General features: G+C 47.5%; 1 protein-coding gene across 5 annotated transcripts in view; it reads left to right on the forward strand.

The window, feature by feature from the left end:
• The window catches only part of ASAP2 (ArfGAP with SH3 domain, ankyrin repeat and PH domain 2), a 147,755-nt gene that overhangs the window by 88,209 nt on the left and 41,822 nt on the right, over positions 1–17,724 (forward strand). For all 5 annotated transcript variants that reach the window (XM_032496988.1, XM_032496990.1, XM_032496987.1 and 2 more), the window contains 4 exons: positions 4,771–4,846; positions 5,117–5,203; positions 13,238–13,341; positions 13,436–13,505. In XM_032496988.1, the coding sequence (XP_032352879.1) occupies positions 4,771–4,846; positions 5,117–5,203; positions 13,238–13,341; positions 13,436–13,505 (337 nt within the window). The remainder of the gene's footprint in view (positions 1–4,770; positions 4,847–5,116; positions 5,204–13,237; positions 13,342–13,435; positions 13,506–17,724) is intronic.

Consider the following 17,724-nt stretch of genomic DNA (forward strand, 5'->3'; position numbering starts at 1 on the left):
AGGCCTCTTGGAGGAGACGTATTCTGAGACCTGAAGGATGCGGAGGAGCTAGCAGATAAGGAGCAGAGGAAGAGCTTTCCAGGCAGGCAGGGTTGAGGCAGGAAGAAGGTCATTGTGATGGACACATGGTGAGCAAAATGAAACTGCATGGAAAAGCCTGAGACATGGGCGGCCTTGGAAGTCTCGTTAAAGGCGGTAGATTTTATCCCAGACATGTTGGGAAGCCCCCGAAAAGTTTTAAGCGGAGGATGCATTCAACCAGTACTGACGGAGCTCTTACTAGGCGCCGGGTGCTGTGTGACGTTCCGGTGATACAGGAAGAAGGAAACCAAGTTCCTACAGGCTGGGACCTTCGGGAGGGACGGGAGGCAGACGCTGGCCCGTGCGTAAGAGTGTGACCAAGCCAGGGAGCGGCTGTGAGTGGGCAGCGGTGCTGATGGGAAACATCAGGAAGCCCCTCCCATCCCATCTCTGTCTTAACAGGGCTGCTCTGTGTCTGGAAGGAGCCACACGGGACAGGAGTGGGTGTGTGATCACTCAGGGACGCGGGTGCAGTCCTAGCATAGCTGGAGATGTGACCAGGCCCAGGCTCTGACTGCACAGGTGGAGGGCGTGGGGTGATGTGGGCACTCTGGAGGTGCTGGTGCCACCTGTGTCCCCCTGCCTTGCCTTGAACAGGCCATGCCCCGTGCTGATGTTCCCTCACACACTTTGTTCCCTTTGCCTTGAACGTGACCGTGCCTTCCCACAGCCTTTGTGCCTCCCTGAGACCCAGCTCAGGTCCAGCTGCTGCTCTGAAGTCGAGTTGCTCTCCCCCTGGAGTTACTTCCCTTTCTTCTTCTTACCACTGTATTCTCTACACATCCCGCGATGGCATCTTACATGTTGTGTTGTGTCTCCCGCTGAACTGTATCCTCTTTAAGGACGTCCTCCATGACATTTATTTTTTAGTCTCTAGCACATGGCGTGTTTACCTGGCACGTATTTGCAGCGGTGAATTGCACGGTTGAATTGGACGGAGCTGTGCTTTGCAATTCTTAATACATCTCTGGCGACACTGCATTTCTAAAGCAGTGGCAATCCAACAGCAAAGGAAGATGTGCTGGGTTAAAAGCAGAGCCCCACGCTTGGGAGAACAGTCTCAGGGAATAGAAAGACCCATCATTTGTCGAATTTTTAAGGTGAATTCTTCTGCAGAGACTCCAAATCCTAACTGTGTGATTAACACACAGATTCCTTCTTCAGTCTTACCCTTGTAGCTTTATGTGAGGCCGTTTAGGAAGCGGGTTGCTTCCTTGCTGATATTTTATTTTTAAGAAGTTATTCTGGGATTTCCTTTTTTTCTTTATTTTGCCCAAACTGATTTGTTGGGTAGCAACAGACCACTTGTGGAAAAGTGAACTTAGTTGGCCTTTTATGGGCATGAGCTCAGTAACCCTTAAAAATGATGAATCTTCCATTACTTCCTTTTTGGATGAGTTTGCATGTGTGCGTACGTACTGCAGGCTCTTCAAATCATTTGAACAGCTTTGACTTTTAAGTGCACGTTTTGGAGGATAGAATGTGGAGCCTGAGTGATTCAGCCAGTGGACAAGGAGCCCGTGGCCATGCGTGTGTTTAACCACCTGCAGGCCCTTTGCGCCCCTACTTAACATCCTCAGTCTCCACTTCTCGCCCTGGAAACACAGCTGTGACCTGGCGACGGTGGCCCAGGGGCGGAGGCTGCCTGCTGACCGGTGCTGCTGGTCTCTGCAGGTACCAAGGGGCCTCCGTGGAAACCAGATTCTGTGGAACCACGTTTGGGTGTTCACCCTTAGAACTGCTTAGATAGACATTGTTTTGCTTTTGACTCCTTTTTGCTTTTCACTGGAGGCATTCTTGAAGAGTACCTCATGTTCTATGTCTTAACTTCTTTCAAGGAAAGAATTGGCGTCTCTAGTTCCTGGAATAGCCTGGAAAATGTATCTTACTAGCCTTTGCTGCGGAAGATTGAGGACCCTATTCTCCAGTGAAACCTAGAAATAGAGCAGTCTTTAAAACAAAAGTGATTTTCTACACAGTGGTAATGAGTGCTGACGTGACTTGTTCTTTAATGAGAAGATACCTGCTGGGAACCACTGTGACCAGCCGCTGCCTGGAGCTTGGGATGCGGGTCCAGCGCCCTGGAGAAGTTCGCTCCAGTGGCCATCACGGTAGGGCTGTTGTGCAGGCTTGTCAGGAGGAGGGAGAGGCCGCCCTGCTTGGTGGGCACTTGAAGGTTGAATCTCAGTGGGTATGTTTTAAAGGCTGGAGAATTTGATCAGGTAGGCTAGAAAACATTTGATAAAAAGCAGAATTTGATATTTGAGAATACTGACGGTAAATCTCATTTTGAAGCTTGAGAAAGTGTTAACAAGCCCAACCTTAGACAAATGTGCTAGGAGTTTGTCCTGAGGAACGTTGCGGTGGCAGCAGTCATTGAAGGGGCCACTTCTTTGGGGGCTTTCCCTAAGGCCAGAGAAGGTCTACAAACATGCCTCAGTAAGGAGGGTGCGGAAAGACAGGAGTTTTGAAAATCAGAGGGAGGAGGTTTTTTAGGTAGATGGTCAAGATTGGCTAGACTTTTACAAAGATGAAATCCAACATCTTTTATCTTTATTCCAAGCACACCGGCCAGTGTCACAATGGAAACGACGTCTGTGACAAGAAACACCTCTCTGAGCACCTGACTTCACTGCAAGGCGCTGTCTTGCTGGGGTGGGGGGCAGGGGCAGTTTCCAGGCACAGAGATCCTGAAGCTGAGCACCTGCTTCCTTTCCCAGGAGCAGGGCCGTTTCTGTGCTGATCTCCTCTGCTATTTTCCCTACTCCCTCTCCTGTGTTCTTTCCCCACCCCCAACCCCCTATCTATGTTACAAGAATTTGAATTGATTGATAAAATAGTTGTAAAAGAAAAAAACATAGGAACAAAACATGGGAACCAAATGAGTTCATGACAAGAGGAAAAGCTCGGTTTCTCGTTCCTGTGTTTGTTCTTCGCAGTTTCCTTTTCAGTTTGAAATTGCTGCTGCGTGCTGGCCACTGTGCTGGGGAGTGGAAAACATGGAGACGCGTGGGACATGGCATTTCTGCCCGAATGGTGGAGACAGACATGTGGGAATACCATTATAATGCTGACCTGCTGCTGTACCAGAAGCGTACTCTATTATGCGTAGGGGGAAAAATGAGCCAGGCAAAACACAGGAATGAGAATATAAAGTGAAAATTACACGTACATCTGAAGGCCAGAAATTCTAATGGCCCAGCCTCTGTGATTCCTAATAACTAACTAGTAATGGTTCGTGACCCACATCCTGTGTGTGTGTTTTCTCCTTCCTCCTTGGAGTTACTGTGTTAGCTGTCATGCATTGGTTTTCCAGCCCCTTCTATTTATTGCATACTTAATATGGGAAATTCCCCCAGGACTGTTGCTGAGTTTAAAAGAAGTATACGTGTGAACCCCAGATCATTTTCTGAAAATAGTCTCCTTTGATACCCAGTAAACTGGCAGAAGTTGGAGACTGTCCTTCCTCCCTTCATTAATTTTTCCATTCAGTGAATATCGTGTGCTCGAAATGTGCCAGGTTTTGTGGATACTGTGACCTTACCTTCCTAGAACTTAAGACCTACTGAGGGAATTATGTTTTAAATAATTACAGCACTGAATACGTAATGGCAGTGTGGTGAGTGTTTTGAAGCCAGAGACAGAATGCTGTGAGAAAATCTGGCAAGGAAACCTCTTTGAAGGGAGGAGGGTCGTGGCATAGCCCCCTGATGAGTCCGTATGTAACTTAAAACTTAAAACTTGAAGAGTGAGTGGTCACGAGCCAGGCAACATAGTTGGTAGGCTACGAGGAGAACTCTTCAGAGGGCAGAAACAGCATGTGCAAAGGGCCTGAGGCAAGGAGGATTTGGTGGCCATAGAGGAACAGAGAAAAGGCCAGTGTATCTGGAACCAAACGAATAAAGGGGGCAAATGGTGTGGATCGATACTTGGAGACACAGGCAGGGGCCAAACCATACAGGCATTATAGGTCTTGTTACAAGCCTCCTAAGCTGGTTAGGAGCATTTTCTTCATTCCTTTCAAAAGGGTTATACACGACACGCTTCAGAGGAGTGCTGAACGTCAGCCCGCTGTTGCTGCAGGAAAGACACATCTAGCCTCTGTTGAATTTCCTGAGCCATTTGTTATCAATGACTTCACAAGCAGAGTTCTGAGCATTAAAAATAAAAAGTTCCTTTTGATATTCAGTCTCAACCGCATCTCCCCACTCTGCTCATGGGGCGGGGCCATTCGTGTGCATCAGGTTGGCTTGCTTTCCTCCTGCATTCTTGCCCTTTTCCACGGAACTGTCACCTGTCAAGGAAAATACTTTACTGTCTTGTTTTTGTGTGCACCCCATGCTTTCCTGGCCACAGGCTCTTCCGCTCCTAACCAGAACCTTTGCTGCCATTTGTCAGTAGGGTCCTGTTTCCCATTATAAATGGAAAATTTAGGGCTTTTTTTATATGAGTCAAGAAAAATCACAAATACTAGGCTTCTTACAGTTCCTTCTCAATTTGCTTCTCATAGTTTTGAGTGTCACTTTACTCCTGGGTTGCCTAATATTTTAAGGCTTGGTTCCTAGTCTTTTCCCCCAGGAATTACGTAATAATCTCAGTCATTTCTTTTAAAGAAGTTTTTTTCTCCATCTAACAAAATTGTTTTCTCTTTTATGAAAGACAATCTATGTTTCTTCTTTTTCCTTCTAGTTTTTTCCAGGATGGACTGAAAGCAGTTGAAAGCCTCAAACCTTCCATTGAAACACTTTCAACAGATCTTCACACAGTAAGTACTTTCCCTCCCACGTGAGTGTTGAAATGGTTTTTATGTAGCAAACTCTCTGACTTAAATGTTGCTTCTGTGTAATCTTGTGTCTGCATGCTGGCTACCCAGAAAGCGACAGCCCCGCAGTGCCACACTCTGCCCTCAGTCCTGGTTGGGGGAAGGTTGGACCAGTGTCGGAGGTGTTCATTGCGTTTTGGGGGAAATGCGCTGTGAACTCCAGCATCTCAGCTGTACCTCGGTCGTACTTTTCTCTGTTTTGTGTTTTCCAAGATCAAACAGGCCCAGGATGAAGAAAGAAGGCAGTTGATACAGCTTCGAGATATTTTGAAATCAGCATTGCAGGTTGAGCAGAAAGAGGTGAGGGGATTTAATTTTGAAGGATTGCTAATCTTGTATTTTCACCCCTAAGTCTCGGGGCTCTGGGGCTGAGGAGATGAGACTTTGGTCTTCCAGGTGCTCAGGTCACTGGCAATGCTGAGACATTTAGTTTTGCTCTTTAGGTCGGTTTTATAAAGCCATCTTTTTAAATATGCTAACCTCACTATAACGCAATAACTCAATAAATAAATAATAAAGTTTAAAAGATACATGCTAACCTCACGGGGAAAGCATCACCATTGGTGTGGCCTTACAGCAGCGTTTTAACCTTTTCTGCTCCGCCCATTGCCACTAGACAAGCAGCCCTTGGCATCTCTGTCACATGGACAGTCGTCATTCGTGTCATCGGTTCTCTCCCTGGAGCCCTGTGGTCTCCCTGCCCTGATACACGTGGATGCTGCCATGTGGCATCAGCGGGTGACAGGTGACCATCTGAATCTTCCCGCCCAGAGATTGTGTTCTGTAAAGCGGGAGGAGCTAGGTTTCCTTGGAGCTGCATTCTGATGGGAAGAAACCCTAGTGTTCTTGCATCTTCTCTTTCCTGTGATCACCTGTCTGTGTGCCAACACATTCACAGTGATAATTTGTCTTTTGGGAGCTCGTTATAATAAACCATTCAAAATTAAATTTTAAGGTAATTTGATATGTTTGTTACAGTGAGGATATTATAATGTGAAATTTAACATAAATCCACTTCGTTGTCAATAAAGAAATATATCTAAATGTATAGCTAGTAGCTTTTAGGTCAAAAACTATTAAACTACTGAGCAGAGCATCAGGTTCACTGTTGGAAGTTGGGTATGCTCTATTTTAAGTTCTTGTACTATAACTGAATATTGTTGTTTTTCTCCCAAATGCATTTACCTTTTGTGACCGAAGTCTAGGAGAGTAAGTAGTTCAGTATTTTAATAAATTGTAGAAATTTGCATGCTTTTTTCATGAACTTCAAAAAAACCAATATTCTTTCCATGTCTTTATTAATGGCTAGTAGTGTTTTTAATGTTTACTCTTCCTCTTTCAGTAGCAGTGGGTTTTATTAAAGGCTCAAGAATTTGAATGCATAAATATTAGTGAAATGGAAGTTTTCCACATTTACACTTTAGCCTTCGATGTCACTCCTTTGTGAAAGTGAAGCTGCTCGCCCCCTCCCCTTCCGCCGCACAGCTGAGTTCTGTGTGTCCTTCTAAGGCACCTTGAGCCCTGCGTCTGGAAGGCTGCCCCGGCTCACCCCAGCCCCGGTGATGTGCTTCACACACTCTGTTTGAAAGACATCTCTCAGTCGCAGCATATAGAGTTTGAGGGTTGTTGGCCGTGTCTGCAGGTGCACAGATGCTTTTTCTCCAGCTCCAGGTTGAAGATGCCCTCCTGTCTTCTGGGCCTTTCTGGCTATCACGTCATGGTACCATGTGGCTCATTTAGTAGGCTCTTGGTAAACATGGGTCAAAAGTGAGAGACTGGCAGACTGAGGGTCACGTGTGGTGCTGGGAATTACCCAGAGCACGGGAACTTCCTCCCAGTCTAGAGAATATAGGTCCTGACACTTTGATATTCTCAAACATGGAATAAAAGGAGGAAAAGAAGAAAAAAGAACTCAGAGTATGGAGAATATAGTGGCCTGATTGTGACCAGAAGAGGCAGCACTAATGTGGGAACCAGAATGCCACCAAGGCAGCCAGCTCTCCATTGGGCTCTTGTCCGAGGAGGAGGAGGATCAAACACGTGAAGCAGAGCTCAGGTTAGAAACACAAGAGAGCAGATGTTGGCGTTCAGTAGCCTCTGGGCACAGTGCAAGGGCCATGTTTGCTTTGGCTGTGCAGAAGGAGGCGGTTTGGGAAAACTGGCTGTTGTCAGAAAGCTGGTTATTTATAGCTTTGCTGAAAGTGTAACAGATTTACCAGCATAGACCAGAAGTCTTATATGGTTTGCTGTTTCTGTGTTTTCTGTTTACCGGCCCGTCTGCCCTGGATTGCGCAGACAGGTCACGTGCATCTTCTTTACTGCTCTCCTTCGGCTCTATGTCCAGAGAGCAAATTCACCGATTTCCTGGTTGTGAATGAGTCGTGTTTTCTGTGTATCACACCCTGCATTGCTTTTTGATGATGGTATTCTGTAAATGGGACAGTCTGTGAACACAATCACAAGTAGTAAGCCAATGTGTGTAAGTTAAATTTTACCTATTTTAAAATACTTTTTACGACCGGGGTCCTTCCAATTATGAGAACTGAACATCTGGGCATTGTTGTTCAGCTCACATTCCTTGTTTTTGGATTCTCATCTGTGACATAGAAAACTGAAAGTGTTGATGGGTTTTATTCAGTGTTATTAAAAATTTCTAAATCTAACTACATAATTACAGTCCATAAAAATTAGGTAACATGTCCCAGGGAAACTGCACTGATGGTTGGTGGAGCTACTCCTGTTTTCTTCCTACAAATCTTAACTGTCAATCGTCCGGTCTAAGTAAAGCACGTGTCCATTACACATGGGGGCTTGGGGTTGCTTCTCTGTCTCCCTCAGCTCCACTTTGGAAAGGAGTCCTGTCATTATGATTTCAGTGCCCCGACACCTCCAGATCATTCATGTCCTACTTTGTTCTTAATATTTCTGCTCTCTGTGAAGAGGATGCTACTGTTTGATTTATCTATTATTTTATTTTGTGAAGTTTCAGACTTACAAAAAGATTGAAAAATTGTACAGTGAACACCTCTATATCCATCGTGGTTTTAACATTTGGAAAAGATCCCTTCCTTCTAGCAAGTCAAAACCCTTCAGTACTGCTCATCTTGCATGAACCTTATCCCTGCGAGCCTTCCCTTCTCCTGCCTTCCGCATCCCATGAGCGTCCACCTCAGTGGGGATTCTGCCGGGACAGGTTCCCCCTGTGGTGCCGGAGGATCCTCTGCTGTTTGATGTTGGGAACCCAGGCTTGTGCCGCTGCAGGAGGATTCAGGCTCTGGGGGGGTGGCCTTGGTAGGTGTAAGTGCTGAAACCACAATGGTGTTTCCACTTTGGAGATCTCAGGTGTGGTCTCTCTCTTCTTGTGAGCTTTGCTTCCCCCTCTGAAAGCGTCCTTGTCTAGTGGGATGTGGTGGAATAGAGGTGCTGTCCAAGCAGTGGAGCACCATCACAGTCGTAATTTTCTCCTCGCTCTGCTTTTCCGGTCTGGACTGGCACGTCCTATCATGTCCAAAGCTGGCCTTAGTCACTACCCTAGGGCCAGGTGTCCGCCTCCCTGCCTCTCCTGCCAAGCCCTGGGTAGCCTAGGACTGGCCTTCAGTTCTGCTTGGGTGGAAGACTTGTTTGTGGATTCACACATTCGACTGCCATGTTCTCAGCGGTCACTCTCAGCCAGGCATTGCACAGACACACCAGAACAAGGCAGATATGGTTCTAACCTCCTAAAGTCTCCCGGTCTTGAAGGAGAAGTGAGTGCAGTCCAGTGTGGAGAGAGCTCTGAGGTCAGCTCCAAGAACGGGTGTCACTCCGGCTTGCAGTAGGCAGGTGTGTGTCAGGAGGGAGGGTTTGGGGCATGATTCAGAGTTAGTAGAGTCCCAGCGGGTGGGGACAGGCAGGCCAGCTCCTGACTGGGGCAGGAAGCGTGCCTGGGTAGCTCGCTGTCTAGCTGAGCGGAAGAGCAGGTGTCTTACCATTTGATTCCTAGGTCTTCCGCTTTCTGCCAGAATGACATTGAACTCTCTGACTTCTCCATGCCTTGGCCTCTTCATCTGTAAAATAGGAGCGACATTGCCTACTTCAGAGAGTTGTTATGAGATCTAAGGAATAAGTTCTGTAAAGCAGTTAACACGTTGACTTAATAAACTGGCATTGGTTCATTCATTCATTCAACAAATACTGAGCTCCCAGATGCTGACGATATAGCAGTGAACAAAGAGGGCCCAGTTCCCCGCCTCTTGGTCATTGAACAATAATGGGGGGGGGGGGGCGGTGGTTTTTCTCAAGGGGTTCCACTTGACCCTTCTCTGTTGGCTTGTCATCTGGCACCTTGTCTTCGTGACTCAGGTCTCCCATGACACGCACGTCCCGGTTTCCGTGCCTGGTCAGCACCCCAGCTGTCCTCTCCCTCCTTGTTAGGGACCTGCTCTCTGTGGTCTGGCGTTTCCTGCGTGCTGGACCCCTCAGGTGTTCCCAGGCACTTTATGAGCGTGACCAGTGATCCTCACAGTGGCGTGGCGGGGCAGGTGGTGGAAGCCCTTGTTTACGACTGGAGTCTGAGAGAGGATGAGTGCACTTGCGGCGGCCCACTCAGGAGTGCTGGGGCCAGGCCTGAGCTCTGGTCTGCTCCTGGCAGGACTGTTCTTTTCAGGCTCTATCGTGTGACTGTAATATCTTGTGTCAGGTAGAATCTTTAAAACAGTTACCCAGAAATAATGAAGAATAGGTGGTAATGAGATTTGGAAACACTGTTCTTAGACCACGGCTTAGAGGTTGCTTAGCACAGACTCCAGCTCCCGTGGACATACCTGCCACAGCTTGGGAAGGTGGGGAGTGACTGGCCATCACAGCCCTCCCTGGGCAGAGAAACTTTAAGCATCCAGAGGTGAGTCCTTGGTAACCCATTCATCACAGTAACTGTCTGAGCACAGAATTCCTGAGACATGGATAGAAAACGTTAAAGTGTCTGCGATGCTCTGGGGGCTCGGGGGCTTGGGAATACGTCTGATGTTATGGGTAAACCTATATCCATAGGATCTGAGAACTTGTCTGGATGTCATTGGACAGAGGATATGTGGATGTCTGTAGGATTTTATGAGAGCTTTCTGCAGGTCCATAGAATGTCCACTTAACCTACGTGCTTCAGACATACAGAGTCTGCACGTGGCGAGGCGCACGCAGTCAAGTCTTGGGGCATCCTTGGCTCTCCCAGGGGAGCACAGAGTACGTTGCAGAGTCTCCAAGAATCCGGGCATCGTGGACCCCCCAGCTAGTTGCCTGTCTGTATTGTTAGATGATGATTCTCCCCAGAAAGAAAGGCTCTTTTTTCTTGAATTATACTCCATTAAATTGACATCTTGATTGTGTGGAAGAGCCAGCTTCGTTTTTTACCCCTTCCCTGGATCAGGTGTTATATGAAACAGGTGAAGAAAGGCTGTTTTTGTTGGGTCACCTAGAAGATGTTGAAATAATTAGTTCTAAAGCAGATTCAATCTTATGTTAAATAGATTATATTCCTCTTACTTTTAAATTTTAAAATTTATAGTTTCAGATTTGCTTGCATTTTTTAATTCAAGAAATGCCTTGTCTGAAGAACGAAGCAGTAATTTCTTCCCTAGCCTCTGGCATAGGATCTGATTCTGTTGGAAAGAAGAGTGTCCTTTTACCCTGTTCATAAGACCTGTGAAGAGCTTTTGGTTTTTTTTTTTTTTCCGTGAAGAGTTTTGATTAACATGCTTGGCATGAACACTTTTAGCGGTGTTGCCACATGATTTCGCTACCCATTTTGTGCAGTTTTTTTTTCCTTTGCAAATCAATAGATGTATCCCTTGGTTGTGTAATTCTTTTGACAGGTTTATTTTTAGCCTTTCACAGAGATTCATGCAGGTGAACAGTATTTCTCTGTTTCTCCTCCACTGCATTCATTTCCGTTGATGTTTAAAGCTGGGTTTGCTCCAAATTTCCGGTGCTAGTATGAGCTGCCCTTTGGAGAGAATGTGGAACCTGGGAGCATCCTCACCCGGGGAATGAGCTGCTCTCCCTAGTTGTCCAGAGGCATGAGTGTTGCGTGAACTCCCTGTGGAAAATAAGGACATTGCTCCTATTTGGGGTCTGCTTATTCGGGCTCTGTTGTCAGTTCAGTAATGGAATGCTCGAGCACATTATTTATTTCGCAGATTAAGATTTTTTTAAAAAAAATTTTGCAACGATATCCCATATATATTTTAGAGTTTAAAAAATTCAGTGCTAGATCGCCCATGTTCATAGATTGGAAGATTTCATATTGTTAGGATGACAGTACTTCCCAAACTGATCTACAGATTCAGGGCTAACCCTATCGGAATCCTAGCTGCATTTTTGCAGAAATTGATGAGCTGATTCCAGAATTCATAAGGAAATGCAAGGGACCCAGAATAGCCAGAACAATCTTGAAAAAGAAGAACAAAGTTAGAGGACTCACACTTTATGATTCAAAACTTACCACAGTGCTGTAATAATCAAGACAGTGTGGCAGCGGCATAGCGTAAGGATGAACGTATAGATCAGTGAAATAAAAGTGAGTCCATAAATGAACCCTTATGTTTATGGCCAGTTGATTTTCAACAGAAGCACTAAGACAATTCAATGAAAAGAATCATCATTTCAACAGATGATGCTGGGTCAGTTGGCTGACCAAAGCAAAAGAGTGAATTTGGAACGCCTGCCTCACACCATGATCAAAGATTAACTCAAAATGGACCAGAGACCTGAGTGTAAAAGCTAAAACTATAAAACTCTTAGAAGAAAACAGATGTAAATCTTCATGCTCTTAGATTAGCAATGACTTCTTAGATGTGACACCTGAAGTACAGATGACAAAAAAAGAGTAGATAAATTGGACTTCATCCAAATTAAAAACTTACGTTTTGGAAATCTTTTCCTTAAGGCTGCCAAGAGTCCAGGCGGCTGCTGCTTTCAGATGGAGTCTAGACTCTGACTCCAGCCTGCCCATCCCTGCAGCCAGTGGCCCGCCTTGTCTGAGCTGCTGCATTTGTCCTTGTTTCCCTGGGTGGCGCCATGGCCGCCGCTCCCTCCTCTGTGTGTGTCCCTCCCCTTCTCCTCTGCCAGTTCTTGCCTTCATCTTTAAAACTCACCTCTTGCAGACTCTCCCATGGTTTTGTCTGTTTGACTCTTCACTTCTCAAGCCTTATATTTGGTTCAGACCACAGTGACTGTCGTGTGTTGGTTCTTCCACCGCTTGGGCGGTGCTTGGTTCCCCATGGGATGGCCAGCTGCTTGACACTGGAGCTGAGGCCGGCCCTGGGTTCGTGGGCGTCCTCTGGTGAGGGCACGTGGTGCTGTGGAAGGGACATCAGTGCGATGCAGAATTCCCTCCCACCCTCCGCTTGGCTCCAAGACCTCTGCCTTGAGCAGATCACTTACTTTCCACTGTTTTTCTTCCTTCTGTGATGAAAGGACTGGGTGGGGGCTCTCAGGGACAGACAGAGGCAGCGCTTAGCCCTGCCTGGGTGACCTGTGAACTCTTTGTTCACACTTTGCTCCCCTTTGTTACCTTTGCCAGAATTTCCGGCTCTGGCACTTCTGGGATCATCTGTTAAACACCAGTGGAGTACGTCTTGGATCCCAGACCTTGGACGTAGGTCCAGGGGATTCATTGATGGTCTTTGCCCCCGAGAAGCTGGAGGCTGGAGTTTCCCAGTTGTGGTGGACTTGACCAGATTCTCAGCTGACCAAGTGGACTGTCTGCCCCGAGGCTGAGGCAGCTGGGGTCAAGGCCATGGCGCCTCTGCTGGGATTGCCAGGGTCAGGAAGTGAATATTGCTCATGCCTGTCATGTAGCAGGTGTTCACACACCTGGTCCCACTCACGCCTTCCTGCATTCGCTGTCCTTACTAGATCTTGTTTGCTCAGGAGGAAACTGAGGCAGGGAATGCAAGTAACTTGCCTAAAGCATGAGGCAGAACATTGTTTTGTGTCTTTTGCTTGAAAGCCCTGCCTTTTCCCACACGGGTTTCCTTCCTCCTCGTGGGCTGCTGTTGCCAAGCCAGGAGCTTCTTGCCACTCTCAGGGACTTAAGGCTCATAAATAAGTAAAATCTCATAACTTCCAAATGGCTCGTCCTTTCGGCCAGTTTGGGGATACTGGTTTTTGCCGTTTCCTCCTCTGTGCTTTTAAATGGCATTTATGAGTTCCTGGATATGTGTTTTTAGTCTTTATTGGTGTGGTAAGAGGGGAGATTTCTCTTTAAAAAAAATTTAGCGGAAAAGTGTTCTTTGTGTACTGCTTTTTAAAAAATTGGAATCTAGGCGGGATCAAAAACAACATCTTGACCATTTCCAGGATTCACAACTTCGCCAGAGCACAGCCTACAGCTTACATCAGCCTCAGGGAAACAAGGAACACGGGACCGAGCGGAATGGCAGCCTCTACAAGAAAAGCGATGGGTATGTAGGTGGCGCGGCTAGAATTTTAGTGTGTTTGTTATTGCCTGTGTCCAAAATTTCTGAACTCTCCTTTTTTTCCCCATTTATCTGTAAGGATCCGAAAAGTGTGGCAGAAGAGGAAATGCTCAGTCAGAAATGGTTTTCTGACTATATCCCATGGCACCGTAAGTATAATCTTCTTCTAGGGGCGGGTGGTAGGGCCCCGAGGGGACTCACTTGGCTCTGCGCGTGCTGAGGCACGAAGGATGCCTTTTAAAGATGTTCCCTGCTGAGGAAAGCTTGTTTGGGCTCCTCCCCGGTTTGGTGTACCTGCCCCTCATTTGCACTCTCCTGGTCAGGGACACCTTGCTGTCTTTCGCTCACTAAGGAGCAGAGTCAGGAATATGCGAGGAGCCAGGTGGTCTGAATTTAGATGCCCGTGACTTCTGGAAACAAGCAGCAAGCCGTTCCCCAGCTTTCTTTGTCTCCAGAAATTGAACATCACACTTGGGAAGATTTCTGCTTTTCCATTAAGGGAACAGAGTTTAGGTGGCCAGGACTCTGGGAGCCAGACATCCAAGAGAAGAGAGATTGCAGTAATTTTATTATAGACATACTGCACCCGGCCTTAACAAAGTTCTTTTTCTACAACCCCATGTATAACTGCCCATGCAGGGGACTGAGCCCTGAACGTTGCACCAATTGAAAAACCAATCAATAAAATGGCTTACTAATCTGGCTTTCTTAGACCAAGGACTGTAACCACAGTTACTAACACAGCCCTTTTCCACAGAGGCGCTAGGCATGTTATCACCTTACCTGGCGTAGCAGGAACCAGTGAAAGCCACGTCGGCTGGTAGACATTTTCGAAAATGTCTGAAGGCTGAGTTGGTTGCTGTTTGAATCAGCATTGATGGTGGCCTGCATTTCTGTGCCCTGGACAGGAGGCCTGGCCCTGACCTCAGCCCCGTGGGTGGCGGTAGTGGGGGTGAGCCTCAGTCTGCTTCTTCCTTCCCCTGGGCCCACCAGTTCCCTCTGTGGAAGGCAGAGCCAGGCAGGAGCTCAGACAAGCTTTTCAGGCCCCTGGACAGGTCATGGCTCAGTGCGGTTCCAAAGGAACGGCCCTTCTGGGTACTTAGGAGTAAGGCGGCAGAGTAAAACCCCACCTGGGACGGATGGTACTGCAGCGTGGATCGTGTTCCACGGGTGGGGAGGGGGGTGTCCCTTCATTTCTGCCGACTCTGTGTGGGAAGACAGAGACAGTACAACCAGCAGGTACCAGTGTCGTCTCTGGGGCCGTCTGACCTTGGGGATTGAATGTATCTCCTGTCTGAGCAAATAAAGGTCATTTCTCTTTTCCAAAATCCAGCCTTCACTGGCCTTCTTTACACACCACGTCCCTCCCGGGGCCGTGCGGTTTGGATCCTGCTGTAACGTTCTTTCCATGCAGCCGTGTGCGTGTGTGTCTGGGTGCGAGTGCTGTAGACTAAGGGAAGCCAGCTTGCTTACCACCTCTCCTCTTTAAAGTCACGGATGTCAGACTGGATGAAAGCCAGGCCCCCTTCCTGCTCTAAACACCTGTGAGTCTGTGATTTGCTTTCGAATTGTTTTCTACTCGGTTGTTTGTTTTAACTCAGGTTTACTGTCTCTTACTCATGAAATCAGGCCGAGTTTCATCTCATGCTTGTTCACAGCTGTGAAGTCATTTGATGTATTTGCTTCCTTGAAGTGTTGCGCTAGACCCAGGACCTTGGCTCAAGCCAGCCTGGCTCCCCCTCCACCACAGAAACGAAAGCAGGCCTGGTAATCCTTTGCTGACGGCGTGAACTTTGGTTCTCATCACTTCCATTGCTCAAGCTGCCTCTCGAAAGACATGGAGGCTTATGTTTTTGTCTGAATGTTGATGGGGTGCCCCGGTTGCTGGCAGATAGTACAGTTCTAACTAGCTTTCCCAGCAGACTGACGGCTCAGCTTGTCACACCACATGCGTGTTGAGGAAGTGCGTTGTGCTGGGGTTGAGGGTGGTGAGGAGCGAATCTCCACTCTCTGGATGCCTCCTCCTCCCTCCAGCTCCCTGGGACTGGAGTGGCCGGAGTGGCCATTGCCTCCAGCTCAGAGGAGGGGCCGGTGGAGGCTCTGTCCCTCCGCCTTCCCTGGGAAACAGCTGGGTTCCCGGGGCAGCTCCCTTTCCGCTACGAGGAGCTCATCCCTCTCCTTCCCCTGAGTGTCCTGCGTGCTGGGGGCAGCATCCGACACCCCAGTGCCCCTGCATCTCTGGAGCATCGCACACTGTGCTGTAAATGAGCCTCTACCAAGGGGGAGGGGTGAGAGATGCCCTTTCGTTTGGTTTTGTTTTGATTTGGCTCCTTGTGTAGCTTGCCTGCTTAGCCAGCATCTCCCTGAGTACGCTAATCTACCATCAGGGAAAAAAAAGGCAGTTTTTTTCCAAGACTCAAGCAAGTGAATGGGGATCTAAGGGCAGAACTCGGCTAAGAATTGGGTCTTTCAGTCGTGGAAGTGCAGGGTGTGTTTGCACTGTTAGGAAAGCCGGTTTCCTCCCGGGAAGCTGGCAGCCTCTAGGACATGAGAGTGTTGGATTCTGTGTTAGCAGACGGACAGCAGTAACATCTGGGGTGAATTCAGTGGAAGCCCAAGTTGGTATTCCCCGTTAGCCAAGGCTTATTGTGTTTTCTGGCACAGGAAGAAGTGATTCTTGGGACAAAATAACTCTAATTAGGGATCCTCTTTGCCAAATTCATAGCTTTGCCACACTGCCAAAGGCTGGGGACCGTGTTAAGCTGGAAGAAATGTCTGTTGGTTCTTACACAATCTGAAAAAAAATTTTTAAATGATTATCAATCATGCGGAAAGAAAAATACAAACTTCCTTTTAAAAGCCTGACACACTGATGGGAAACTGAATGGCCTGACTGAGATGGGAGCTTCACTGGCAGTCCACGCCTCCGAGGCAAACGCTCAGAGGGGCGGGTCTGTTTCCTATCCTTCCAAACCGGGGATTCTCAAGTTGGGCTCCCAAGGAACACCGGTACCCGATGAGTTAGATAGACCTGTTCTGTAGCTAAATTTAAATGATGACAGCGTTTAACTCAAACTGTGGCAGGGAGGGAATTCAACAGATAGAATGTTCTCTATTTTGAAATTTTCTTCTGTAAATTTTTCTTACAGCTTTGCTGGCAGCTAATACTTAATCTGAATAGGCCAGTAGCAAACAATGACTCATGTGGGACTTAGAGCCGCTTAAGATGGTCAGCTTCTGTGTTTTCTGGAACATTTTCACAGCTTGTCATCTTTGAACAGTAGCCACAGTTATTCTTTTCTCGTTCTTCCTACTTCACTCATAGGCCCTGAATGTTTCTCCATATCCTGCGGTGCATACGCTGTGAAGTAAGAAATCCGTCTTTGACGGTAGTTGTGTCTTGGTGAGAATGAACAACTTTCCCAGCAGCACAGGGAGAGAACCACAAGTCGGAGAGGGGGGGTGGAGAGGGTGCTAGTCACTGATGTGTGGCTCTTGGCTGCAGGACAAGATGCTTAGAGATAACCCAGGAGGTGGCTGCTTTCTGAGGGCCATGCTGAGGGCCCAAGGGACTGGCCGTTAGGAGCTTGGGCCCTGGGGCCAGGCTGGCTCGTTCAAATATTGGCTTCACTGCCCCCAAGCTGTATAAGCTCAAATTTTTTAACCTATTGCAGCCAGTCTCTTTATCTATAAATTTGGAGTAGTTCCTACCTCAGTGTGCAGTTAAGAGAATGAAATGAGTTAATTCATTAAACATGCTAGAACAGTGTGTGCCTCATGCAGGTGCATAATGGGATGGCGGCGGCAGCAGCCGGGGGGAAAGGTGGCTGCGATTATTCAAAACCCTCTTCTTGTCCCGTGAAAGTGTTTCTGTGTTTACCAAAGTGCACCAACTCCTACTGCTCCGGTGTCTTGAGTCTCAGCGGCCACCAGCAAAGGCACCTGCATAGTTGTGTGACCTCAAGAGGTAACCGAATAGACATGTACTTTTTATGGGACAAACACCTTGATAAAGTGCTCGGTTGCATCTATGGCGTGGGCTTCTACCACAGAAATACCTACCACAGAAATACATTTGGAGTAATGGTTCCTGGACGAGCCCGTTCATTCTATTGATAAAGATCCAATATTGGACTGACAGTGCTTTCACTTGGAATTGTCAAGGTCTGCGGGATCAGGCAGAGCTTAGAGTCTTCGAATACTGGTTTCTGATGATCTGGGGAGTCTGTTAGGATCTCCAGGCTGTGGAGAATACCCGGTGGTTTCCATGTAAGCGATGGGGTCAGCGCAGCCACGAACCAGGAGAGCCCAGTACAGCCCTGTTTATCCCAAGTTCCTTTTGTCAAACCCGAATTGTTCACGCTGCAA

Source organism: Camelus ferus, chromosome 15 (assembly GCF_009834535.1).
Source record: "Camelus ferus isolate YT-003-E chromosome 15, BCGSAC_Cfer_1.0, whole genome shotgun sequence".
Lineage (NCBI taxonomy): Eukaryota > Metazoa > Chordata > Mammalia > Artiodactyla > Camelidae > Camelus > Camelus ferus.